This window comes from Zosterops lateralis (genome assembly GCF_965231275.1).
Source record: "Zosterops lateralis genome assembly, chromosome: 12".
NCBI lineage: Eukaryota > Metazoa > Chordata > Aves > Passeriformes > Zosteropidae > Zosterops > Zosterops lateralis.
The window spans coordinates 7,178,226-7,190,565 of record NC_139772.1 but is presented as its reverse complement, the minus strand read 5'-3'; the positions used below and the strand labels follow the sequence as shown (position 1 = coordinate 7,190,565).

At 38.4% G+C, this 12,340-nt stretch overlaps 1 protein-coding gene across 1 annotated transcript in view; it reads left to right on the top strand.

Moving 5' to 3' along the window:
* ITFG1 (integrin alpha FG-GAP repeat containing 1) overlaps nucleotides 1-12,340 on the top strand; it is a 72,123-nt gene that overhangs the window by 29,755 nt on the left and 30,028 nt on the right. The window contains exon 9 of the mRNA XM_083870353.1: nucleotides 6,736-6,830. Within this exon, the coding sequence (XP_083726479.1) occupies nucleotides 6,736-6,830 (95 nt within the window). The remainder of the gene's footprint in view (nucleotides 1-6,735; nucleotides 6,831-12,340) is intronic.

The following is a 12,340-nucleotide window of genomic DNA, read 5'->3' as shown; positions in this document are numbered from 1 at the left end:
AGTCTGTCGTCTTTGTTAATTTGTAACCAGCGATGCTCTTCAGTGATACCTCAGCGTTTTGAAAGTAGTTCCCAAACAGTGTCAGTTTTTGAGGGGGGAAAATCAGGTTCCCATATTTTGCCAGGTCTTTCACATGTGCTGCCAAATGCTAGTATCTCCTGGGAAAAAGAATTGCTGTTTCTTCATATTAATTTTTGTCAAAGGGGCTTGTAGGTTAAGAAGAATTTTGCTTTCCTTCCAGCAATAAAATTGGTGGGGTGTTGCATGTGTCACTGGTTTATCTGTTCCTAGTTGAACTACTTCATCACAGGATTGAGTTTTTCTTTGGCACTGTTTGTGATTGATACAAGAGGAGCTCTGGCCCCAGGTCGAGCTGACCCAAGGCAGTTACAGCAGTGGCTTGTCTTGGTTTCTGTATCCCTTCCTTTAGCAGCACCTGCAGGTTTGTTGCCGTGAGAGCTTTGAATATGTGGAACATCACAGAGCTTCAAATGTACAGGCTTGGGAGTTTCTTTTAGTATGAAACAGGTGAAATAAGCAGCTTGCAGCAGGAAGTGCAGCAGGACTTACAGTGATAATTTTGTTTGGTTTGGGGGCAGTTCACATTGTGTTTGATGCAGTTTCTTTTCCCTGCTTGGATGGCAGTCAGAGCTGGAATTTCCATGTGAGGCAGAAGGCTGCACTGTTGGCTCTGGTGCAGCTTGGATCTCACTGTGCAGGTTGCTGGCACACTGTGCTGAAGTGCTGCTATGCAGTGGAGCTGTGAATATGGGTTCTTTGGAAGGACTTAAAATCAGAATTGATTTAGTGTGAAGGAGAGGGTTATGAGCATTTCTTTAATGTCCACAAAACTTTGAATCGTCTGTAAAAGTTCTTTGCATCTGTTTTTTGAAGTTATGATTCATATTTTGCTAAAGGCAGCTGACATTGATTTTATTAATAATGTATAATTATCTTAGTTTATTATAACTGTCTCTGTCATGACCATCTCACTGAGCACCTAGAGGGCACAGAGTGACAATTGAACTCTAATAATTTAATTACTTGAGAAGATAAATTTAAGGTAATCAGCTTTCAAACACATTTATTTTATTTAAATATCAAACTCAGTTGTACTTATTGTAGGCTTCTTGCCTGCCCCAGAAGGGTAATTGTTATAGTGCAACCCTAACAGGGCTTTATTTTTTCTTTATCCTCTTACTGTTCTTCAGAACTGTAAGTTGAAGACTAACGAGAGAGGATACTGAGAACTGGGCAAAGACAAGAGGGAGACATGTATGAATGAGAACTTGTGGTATATGAAAGTTTTTTGGTTTTATGTTCAGAATTATGAAAGCTGACTTTCTTAGCCTGTACAGTTAACATATTTCCATTTCACCAAGTAGTTAGGGTTAGAAAAGACGTGTACAGATCATCAAATTCAACCCCCAACTTGCTAGAAAACAATTTCTTTTCTATTTAACAGAACTGTAATAAGTTACAATGATTAGTCTATGATCTCAGAATAATCCCAAAAAGTTGATTCCATTTTTGTTTTTAAGGGAGCAGAAGATTACACTGCAGCTGAAGTACAGAGCATTTAAATTAAAAAGGTTTAGATCATACACCCACCAAAAGCTGTCTTGCTCTTTATAGCTATAACTTTATCTTGCTGTATTATGAAACCGTTTTGGAGTGAGTGATCACAGAACTTGTCATTTCCCCAGGTGCCATTTTCTTTTCTGAGCCCATGTTGGAAAGTACATTGTACAAGCATGAATCCAATAATCCTTGAAGCTGGTTGCAAAAGAGCACTTTTGTGACACTTTTTTCTATGCTTGTAAAGGAATTTGAACATTGGGATTGAGTGTCCTTTACTTAGATTACTCATGCAAAGTAAATTACAAGTGTGTTTGTTTTCCAAGCACCTCTCTGATACCTCTGGGTTTGGGAAGAAGTTTCTTGTGTGGAACTCCTTTGACCATTTTGGTATTTGTGAATTCAGTTTTAAACATGTTCTCAGACTGCAGTACCTCAGTATTGCTTTTGGAGCATTTAACAATTCCATTGACATGCTGCGTTTAATCTGATTGACAATTTTTTTTTCTCCTCTCTCCCGTTCAAATTTACTTTTAGAACAGATTGAAAATACTTGAGCCGTTTTTTGCAAGTGTGGACATTCTCAATCAATGTTAACGTTCAACAATGTCTTTCACACAGCCTCTCTGTGCAAGGTGTGTTCCCAGGGGACCTGCACAGGCAGTGGCTTTGGGGTATTTGGATTGAGCTGCCAGTGCTTGGCAAACATGGGCAAGGTTGAAAGAAGGCTCTGTGTCCATGGCTTTTGTTTGAAATCCAGCAAACAGGCAGTTGTTAGTAATGATTCTCACATGAGTCCTAGGTGGAATAAGAATTCTAATTTTGTCTTTACATATTTAGACATAAGTACAGGTTTGCAGGTGATGAGTACGTGGGAATGTTCTTTTTCTAGCCCTTTGCACTGCCTACAAAACTTGATCTTTATTAACCATGGAGTTATGCTGTACCACACTCAAGCCAGAATCACGTTGAGAACTTGCTCATTAACAGTTGAGTTTCTGTGTCAAAAGTGCTCCGAGCTGAGTGGTGCTAGCACAGAACATTTGAGTCTGGAGTGTTGGGGCACTTCTGCAAGTAACATTGAAATTACAAATAAAATTTCCACCAGTTTGGAATGAGCTTTCATTTTTAAATGAAAGTGACAGAAAGACAGAGTAGGAGAGCCCAGGAACTGAGTGAAGATTACAGAGGGTCTCCAGGAACACATTTCCTGGGTAAACCTAGGCTGAAGGAGATTATTAAAGACATGTTATGTGAGGTATTTTTCATAAATACTTGAAACCAGTGTGGGTGTGATGGGTTCATCCAGCCGTTGTCACCAATGCATGTTTTGTCACCTATGAATACTTAATGGTACTGATCAGTTGTGCTAATGATACTGCTTAGAATTTCTCTCTTCCTTTGTGGAGAAATTTAACTTCAAGATCAGAGTTTAAAACTGAAGGATGTTTATTTACATTGAGATTTGAAACCAGGCATGAAGGTAGGAAGTGTTTCTTGGGTCCAAGGTGAATTTGCTGTTAGTGAGTTAAAGCTCTTAAGTTAACAACTGCTGGGAGTGTTTTTTGTGTGGTCAAGGTCAGTAGTTTGCATTCCAGCAGGTGCTTCCAAGGTAGAATCATGTAAAGATGAAGGAGGAAATATTTTCTTTCAAAACTGGAAAAGCTGCTGTATTGATTTGTTGGTTTCACTGTGTCTTTGAAAAAGCTTCAGAAATGCAGGAAGCATTTTATTTCTGGTTATGAAAGATGGATCTGTACATTGTAAGATGTGCTTTAGAAATAAAAACTGGAAAAGAAATAAGATGTAATATTATGATAGAAATGAAGAATGTTGGGCTTTTCTTATTTTGATTGCTACTTTTCTGTAATACAGCATTTGACTAATTGTGGGTTTTCTTAAACTATTTTGCTACGACTCAGAAGATATTCTTGTTTCATTGATGTCCTATTTCCAGCTACATGCTCAATGCTGGAGCTTTACTTGAAGCCTTTTAAGTTTAACATTTGTTCTGTCTGCTCTAAGTGCCGAACTAATGTTTTTATATCTCATGTTTGTGATCTTTAAATTCAGCTGAGCATGGAGTGTAAAATAGGAAAATAAAAACCAAACAAATAAAACCCAAGCAAACCAGTCCAGTCTCCATAAGATGGATATCTCTATCTGAGAAATTTCTGTGAGGTGGATACAACAATAATTTGAGATATGTCAGCATAAGAATAGCCACTAATCTTGTTTTCAGGATGTTTTTGGAAAAAGTATTTTTAAAATAAAGCTTCATTTCAAAACTGTGCTGTAAATTTTTAACAGATTTTTCTCTTATCTTGAACTTAATTTTTTAAAATACTGGATTCTTAAATACCTGTTACACAGAATTGAAGAGAAATTGCAAAAGGAAACATGATCCTGTAAGAGAAATTATGTAAATGGACATCTATCTTCTGCTCAAAGGAATTGAGGAAACTCTGGCCTTCCAATGTGGAATATATATCATACTGTTTTCAGGGACAAAGGTGTGGTGTTTGATGCATATTTGCATTTATTCATTCTTTGATCATACTGAATATTTTAATCAAGTCTTGAGCTTGTAATTTGTCTACAACACCTTAATGTGTAAGGTGATGGCTTCATGTCTAATTATGTTCCAGTCCTGTCCTTCCTGTCCTATGGATTGGTTATTCCTCAAAGCTCCCAGGGTGTTTTCATCAATGTCCTGCCCTACTCTGAACATTAACTACCCACACTATCAAACTGAGTTATTGGCATAACAAGATGAATGTTTGCAGTATAAGTAGAATCAAACATTTTATATTCTCCTCTGCATAATTTAAAATGAGAACATCCTTGTTCTTGTCCCTTTCTAAACCAGAGGAAGGTGGTTCTTTGTCCTTGTGTGTTATTGAAAATCTTCTAACATCATTTCAGACGGAAACTTCTGTAAAAATGTGATTAAAATATTAGGGCTTATTTTACATTTTATATTCAGAAAACATGTATCTCTGCAACTTGATTCAATTTTAGCAAATCCTTCAATATTCCCATGGTTTATAATTTGCAATTGAACACTTTCTTCCATTTAAGTTTAGGAAAAAAATGTAGTCCAGCACTATTTTCATCTGTTCATGCAAGCAAAGATTCAAGATAGCAACATGTTTTAATTGTTCTTGAATGATTCAGAAGGAAAACAAACACCTTCAGAAGTTGGTGCTGATTTTAGATGGTCAGATTCAATAGTTGCTATGGTGGTTTCTCTGTTCAGTGGGAATTCCCTTTCTCATCTCTTTGGATGTGAGCTTACTGGATTTCTATCACCTAGGCTACTTCACATCCTAACTTCTCTCTCCTGGAGAAGAGAGCTGCCATGCGGATCTGGGAGGGCTTTGGTGGTGAGGTAAAGTAATTCATGAGGCAGATGGGATGTAGGAAGCCACTAAAACTTTGGCTTTATCACTTGGAGATATTTGGGGAAGTCTGATATTTTCATCACTCCTCCTCCCCTTATAACCCTCCCTTCCATCTCCCAGCTTCCTGGTGGAATCAGGGAGGGACCCAGAAAATGCAGCTGCACGGAGATGGATGTACACACATCCCCAAAGGGAGGCTCAGCTTCACAGAGGTAGAGGCTGGCAGGCTGAGAAAGCTTTTCTTATGGTGCTGGTAAAAACATGACAGCACTTCTGGGCTGTGGCCAGTACTGCACTGCAAAATGAATGAGGGGTTCAGTGACAGGCAGATGATCTGGGTTTTGCATATTAGCTCAGGAGCTTTCATCAAGCAATTTTACAAAATCCACTTGGCTAAGTTTGGATTTCTGCAAACCCAAGCAGTCGGTGTGCCTGAGGCCCCTTGGTCCTCTCAGCACCTTTTCTGTTTGTTCATACAGAAATGTGTTTTGTGGCATATTCATAAGCTGCATTTTTGAAACATCTGACTAGTAAAAATGTCATTTGTTGTGGGACAGCAGAGCAGCTGTCAAGGAGCCAGGCTGAAAGGATGTTTGTGGCTGTAACCTGCAATATTTGATAGGTGTAATAAAGAATCCAGTGGTGGAAATGATTCAAGTAATTAATGTGCCAGATGAGGACCTCTCTGTATTTCAGTGTTCTCAGTGAACACTGTGGTTATCTCGAATGAAATACCCAGCTCCTCAGAACTATACAGGTTAAGGGGCAAGTTGAAAAAGTGAATATTTTTTATTACACTGTGAGCTTTGATTCCATAGCCTGGAAGAGTGGATTGCCTGAAATCTGCCTGAGCTGAGGGTGCCATGTGTGTGGCAAGCCAGGATTGGTTCTGGTGGGGATCTGGCAGCCCAGATTGTCAATGCTGCTGCTCCTTGGCCCTCGTGTTCCATCCCTCTGTGCCCTCCTCAGCCCAGGCAGGGAGCTGCCAGTGCTGGCCCCTGGGGAGGAAGGCAGGGCTGCGAGGTCACAGTGGCAACACACATTTCTCCTGCAGTAGATAATGGACAGTAAATTATTACTTTTTTCTCTGCTCTGTGCTCTGCGTGTCAGAACTCTAGATGCAAATAGTCATTGCTTGTTTAAATATTAAAAGGTCATTATTCTCCTAAAGGTTTTGGAAATACATGGATTAAAGGCGCTTAAAGAACGTTTTTGAAAACCTGTAATTTAGTCAAATTTACCTAATTCTGTAAGCCTGGTATTTATTAGCCATTGTGTTAATCAACTCTCCAGTGTTGTTTTTTGTGTTAAGTACAGATTAAGACATTACATGTGAACTCATGACTCTTCTTAAAAAGTCTTGCTGACAGCGTAAGAGTTTAAAACTAGTTCAGAAAATTAAATAAGTTTTTGTGGTGGACTTGTGATGGTTTATTGGTATTAAAGATAATTTTTTTCCGAGCTGAACACAGGGGATTAAATTGCTAAGGACTTACTCTTCTCAGTATGTCAGTAGAATTTCAAATTCTCCTTATATTATGGGTCAAGATGAAAGTACATTAGCAAAGGCAATCTTCAAACAAAAGACCCAAATTAGATTATTAGGTTAAGGATTTTGAATACATCTAGTTTATCTCATGTAATTTTTCACCTTTAAAAAAAGGAGTAGATTATTCACAGCTGATTATTTCATGCAAACGGGGTTTCTGATTTTGCAGATGCAAAGCTGACGGGCTTTTTTTCTCTTTGACAGATGGGGATGGACAAAGTGAACATTTATTACCAGTCTGTGAAGATGAAACATGTCAAAGAAGTGCCATCTACCTAACCAAGCTGGGGTTGGACCAGGTAATGTGATTTTGGAATAGCAAAGACAAAGCAAAATATTGTGTTTATGAAATTATGTGAAATAGAGATTTTTCAGGAAAGAAATGAAACCTCCTCACTTGTAATTACAGAATTATATTTATTGACTTGTGTGCTCCCTATCTGAAAAAATATGGATTTAGTGGAAGAGGTTCCTAGAACTCTTTATAATGGGTAATTCTTCTCAAGGAAATGATGGATGCTCCTGAGGAGTCACTTTCTTGATTGCAAAACACTTTGCATTCAAAGCACCATAACTGTCCCAGCATGAGATGCAAAATAAGGTTTGTGCTAAGAGCTGGAAACAAATCTAATTCAAATGAGTTTATTTAGATTAACTTAGGGAGTTATTTTAGAGTAAAAAAAAATGCGTATGTATGTATATATACACACACACACATATATCAAGTTGAACCAGCCCACACCTCTTATGCCTAATTTCTACCTTGTCTTTGTTTGTTATTTATGAAGTAAATTTCCAGGTGGTATAGAACACTTTTTTAGGCTGTCTGTCTTCAGGGCTGAGTTTCTGTTAAACTGTTGGAGATTTGTTTGTCCATGACACTAAAGGCTTTCAAAGATGTGGTTGTAATTCATAGATTATTATATGTTCATTTATTTAAGTAGGTGATCATCTGGTTTAAGTATTTATAGTGCCCTGATTTATAATGAAGTTGCAGCATACAGTAAATTAACCAAGATCTTTGTTGGATGGTTTAATAAATGTTTTACTAAATCCATATTTAGCAATGTGAACCTAAAGGCCAAGGTGACATATAAAGTGCTTGTAGCTGACAGCAAAACCCCCTGTGGGGTACTCAGAGAAAATTCCAGTTGCATGTTGCTGACCATGTTATGAAGGACTGATTTTTCCCTCACTGAAAAAATTTAAGTTGAATTTTGTGCTAAAAGTAGTGCCCTCTCTGATCTATAATTCAGAATTTATAGCTGAACTCATTACAGTCTGTATCCCAAGTTTAGAGTGTAGAATCAAAATTTATAGAACACAAGCTGTAGCCTAAGCGAGGAAAGTGAGGAAATTTTCCTAAGTTAGGAAAGGAAAGCACACAGCTCCCAGTCAGTACAGGGGGAATGACTGGGATGGAACATGACATCAGAGTAAGAAAGAATAATTCTAAATTTGGTGGTTTATATCTTTTAGGTTTCTGAGCTCGGCAGCTCAGTTCTCAGAAATCCCATTCTGCTGTGCCCACTGTTTGGTTGGTTGTGGGTTGTTGGTGTCTTGGTTTGCTTTGGATTTATTTTTTTTTACATTCATTCTCTGTAAACACAGCACACAGCCAATGGATTGTAGGATGCACAGGGGTACAGCAGAGTTTGAGTTTTGGGGCAGAGCCTTTGCACAAAGCAAGTGGACGCTCAGTTTTTGGTCCTTGCATTGCTTTGCTCTGGGGAGAACCAGGCTGTGGTCACGTCCTGGGACAGGGGAGTGGCTGGGCTGCTCTTTGGCAAAGGACAGCTGCACTGCAGCTCTCAGGTTACTTCCTTACTCTGGATAATATAAGAATTAAAAGGCATTTGAGTTTTGCTCCACAAGTAAATTTGAGACAAACATTCTGAATTAAAGTAATTTCACTGTAGAAAGTGAACCCCACACAAACAGCTGGAACCACTGGGAGTAGTGGGGTCTTAGGATCCTGTTGTTCAGATATGTTACCAAAAGGAAGTGGTGCAGTAGTTGCAGAGTAAGGTGTGGGTCAGTTTGCATAATATCAGAATTTTTTCAGGATGGAGTCTGTTACTATAACCTGCTGTGAAGTAACATTGCATGTAGTTAATTTTTACCTTGCTTCATAAGTTCATTTTTTTGATAGGAGTAAACTACTTAGTCATAGAAAACATCAGATATTTAACCTATATTTAATTTGTCTGCTCAATTTAGCAGTTTCTCTGTGCAGTTTCAATTTGAAAATACTTTCCAAGGTAGTGACTTTGGAGATAAAAATTAGCGGTTAAATATTGCCCCTTTATTTTAAACACCAAAGAATCCAAGAGATTCTCAACCTGCTAGAAAAAGAGTATTAAAAAGTATTTGGACTTACCTAGAAACTTTAAAGCAATTTTCCCTCCCTATTTTTAGAGCGACTTTAATTAAAAATGACAGTATCAAATGGCATGCAATCATGACTTATTCTGTCTAACCTTTTAAAGAATTCTATCTAGAATAGTCTTTTCTAGCACTCATCTGGAGTTGATGGAGCTTTTTTCTTTGAAACTTTCTTCACTGTTCTGAAACACTGAAAAGTATCAGTATCTTCATTCATATGTCTGCTGTTTTTCTCATGTGTTGCATGTTTCCTTCAGGTAGAAATCTGTTCAAATATGTCAATTCTTATATTTATTTGGAAGTAAAGTGTTTCATTTCACTGTATTTGGTCATTGTGAGGTCGGATAACAAGCTTTGACTAACTAGTTTACTCTTCATGAGAAATGATAAACATAAACTTTGTGGCAACACACTGGAACAGATTCTGTTTACTGATCATTTTACAATTTGAGGGAAATAATAAGGATCCCTTGTAGGGCAGAAACTGTTTCAACAAGGGGATGCTATCCCTTGTGGAACAGGTAGGGAATTACAGGAAATCTGTGGGAAACTGCGAAATTGCAAGTCTGTTATTGAGAAAATAGAAGACTCCATATCTCCATTGTCTTTTTTCAGATTTTGCTGTAGGGTTTTGTGGCTTATGTTTTTAGTTAAGGTTGTAGCAACAAATCCTTGTTTTCAAAATTTCATTTTTTTAAACAAAACTGATCTCAAATCTGAAAGATCTTGAATGAGATGATAGTCTTATCAAAAAATACGTTGCCTACTGGGCCTGATTCTGTCCTTCCTGCTTGTTTGCTGTAGCATTTGATAAAACCAAATGAGAAACAGTTCCTGCAGTTCCATGATAACATGTGATGCTTTGGGATGAAATGCATAACAGTCAGAAATGCACATGTGTACAATTAGTGGCTCTAAAACTTACACTGAGGAGAGGCAGGCAATGGCATGTCAGCCTTTGGAGTTGTTTCAGTAAGATCCTGTCTGTCAGGATATTTCTCATGATGTCTTTGGCCCAACTGGATGGCTACTGGAAAGTCAGGCCAAACCAGGAGAATTGTTTCAAGGATAACCTTTTATCGTAGGTTTTAATTTATGTGATGCTAGTGGGGAAGGGTTAAGTGTTAGAAATACCTCCAATTTTTTTCTTTCAGATGGTGGAGCAAAAGTAAAGGCCAACAAAACATGCACAAGTGGCTTAAGGAGATACAGACCTCCCAAGGTTTTAAAAGAATGTGAATGTTTCCATAGCAACAGCAGAATTGCTGTCAGATCCAAGTGGCATCCGATATGCTGTTTCAGATTGTGGCAGGTGTTAGGACACCTCAGACTTCTTTAAATTCACCTGCAACAGCTACAGTCTAATCTGGGAAATGCTTTAAAATTCTTGGTACTGTTTAATGATACTGTGATATTCTTGGGGATGACTAATTCTTCTTTAATTTTGCCAAGTATTCGGTATGATTTTTCATTTGTTTCCCAAGGCAAACACTATTATTTCAGTCCCTTCATCTGGGAGTTTCTTTGTGGGCTTGATGGTTCTTATAACCTTTCTGTGTACAATAAAAAGGTTATAGCTTTATTCTTCTTGGAAATGGAGCAGGTCTGAAGTAGAACACAGCGGTGCATCCTACAGCAAAGCCCAGGTCTTCATGGTGTCGTTCTCTAGGCTGTAGAGGGAGGTGACACCATCGATTATCAGCTGCAGTCAGTCAGTGGCAGAAGTTTTTCCTCACTCCTGTGTAACAGTTTAAAGGGGAAAATGGGTTCAGCTGCTATAGTTTTCATAAATGTCATATTCTACAAGATCCTCTCATCATTTCTAAGTTGCTTCTCTTTCTGAAAGCAGCTGTGGGGCTGTGAGCATTAAAAACAGGACTTTTACTTCTTCGGTTACTTTTTTTCTGTGATTCTAAACCAATGCTGTGGGTTGTCATCTTGTGGGCTTTAAACACCATAAGTTAATGGAGTAAAAGACAGTAATTTCCTCAGCTGTCTAAGGGATTCAGGTGGCCCTTGCATGCACTGCAGCCCAATGCATGCTGAAATCCTGTGAGTTATTTGTTGTGTGCAGCTGAACTGCAGAGCACTGAGAGAGGGAGCCCCAGGAAAAGGACTTGTGCTACTTCTGGTGCCGTGGCAGCTCTTTCAGGCCACTCCTGATGCTCATCTTTGGCATTCTCAGAAGATGACTGGCCAGGAATGGGCTACTAATTTCCCAGCTTTGTGACTTCAGCTGGCTCCCTGCCTGTGTCCTGTGGCCTGGAAGCAGCAGCTGGCTGGGGCTGGGTTTGGTGCTTCCCGGGTTTCTGGCTGTAATTTAAAAATGGAGATATGTTAATCCCACAGGTTGGGCTCAAAGACCTGCTCACAGGTTTTTGAGCAAGAGAAGTGCCTTCCCTAATGTATGGAGGAGTGTGGACTTTGTAAGAAATGAGCCCTTTATAGTGACTGCCAGGAGCTTTACATTTTTCTCAAATCCCCACATCTTTTTCAAAATGAAAATGATGCTGTTTTCACAAGGCAGGAAAGCATTCTCTTTTCTGCTTCTTGAAAAACAAATGTTTGAAGAGTTTAGAAACAAATTTTCAGGCACTTAAATATTTTTCCTATTTTAGACTACAGATCATTAATTGAAAGATCCAAAATACCTATATATATAAAAGTTTTAAGTGATGTTAGTAGTGATGCTATGCAGAGGAATTTAACAGAAAAGGAAGAAGTGAATCTGATTTCTCTGACTGAATTTTATGTTAATTTAAAATTTCTTTTAGAAATACATTTACTCAAATTTTCAGTCTTTTCTCATCTGCGCTGTGTAGGAGAAATCATATGATCAGAAAACTGGAAAAAATAGCTTTATGTGTCCTCATTATACCACCTAGTTCTATCTTAGAAATTAAAAAATTAGTTTTAGTCTTTTCTTGTTAACATAATAACAGCAAACGTGAAGCTTAAAGTAATTGTCTGGATTATCAAATACAAAATAAGCAGGAGATTTATATTGTTGACAAACACATTTTCACTTTTCTGCCTTTTGTACTGAACTCTATGTCCTGAGGCACATGAACAATTAATCTTGCATTACATTACACAATAGTGCAGTTTGTAATAGAAATCTACAGAAGGAGTTTGGCCAAAAGCGTGGATTACTCTGAATTTCAACTGTTCAGTAAGTTACAGCTGGTGCTGGGATGTGCTCTGGTTGTGCATCAAGCAAGGCTGATGTTGTTGAATGCTACCCAGCTGCTCTTGGGGAAAGTCCCAGAGGTGCTTTGTGGCATGGATGGATTTGCTCTGTGGCGTCAGTGGTGCTGAGGCTTGGTAGCAATAGGTGATGCTGTGCTCACCTGTTGTTTTGTATCTCGTCATAGACCTTGAAGAATGTGTAATTGCCTTCTATGAATCACTCTCAATAGAGCAA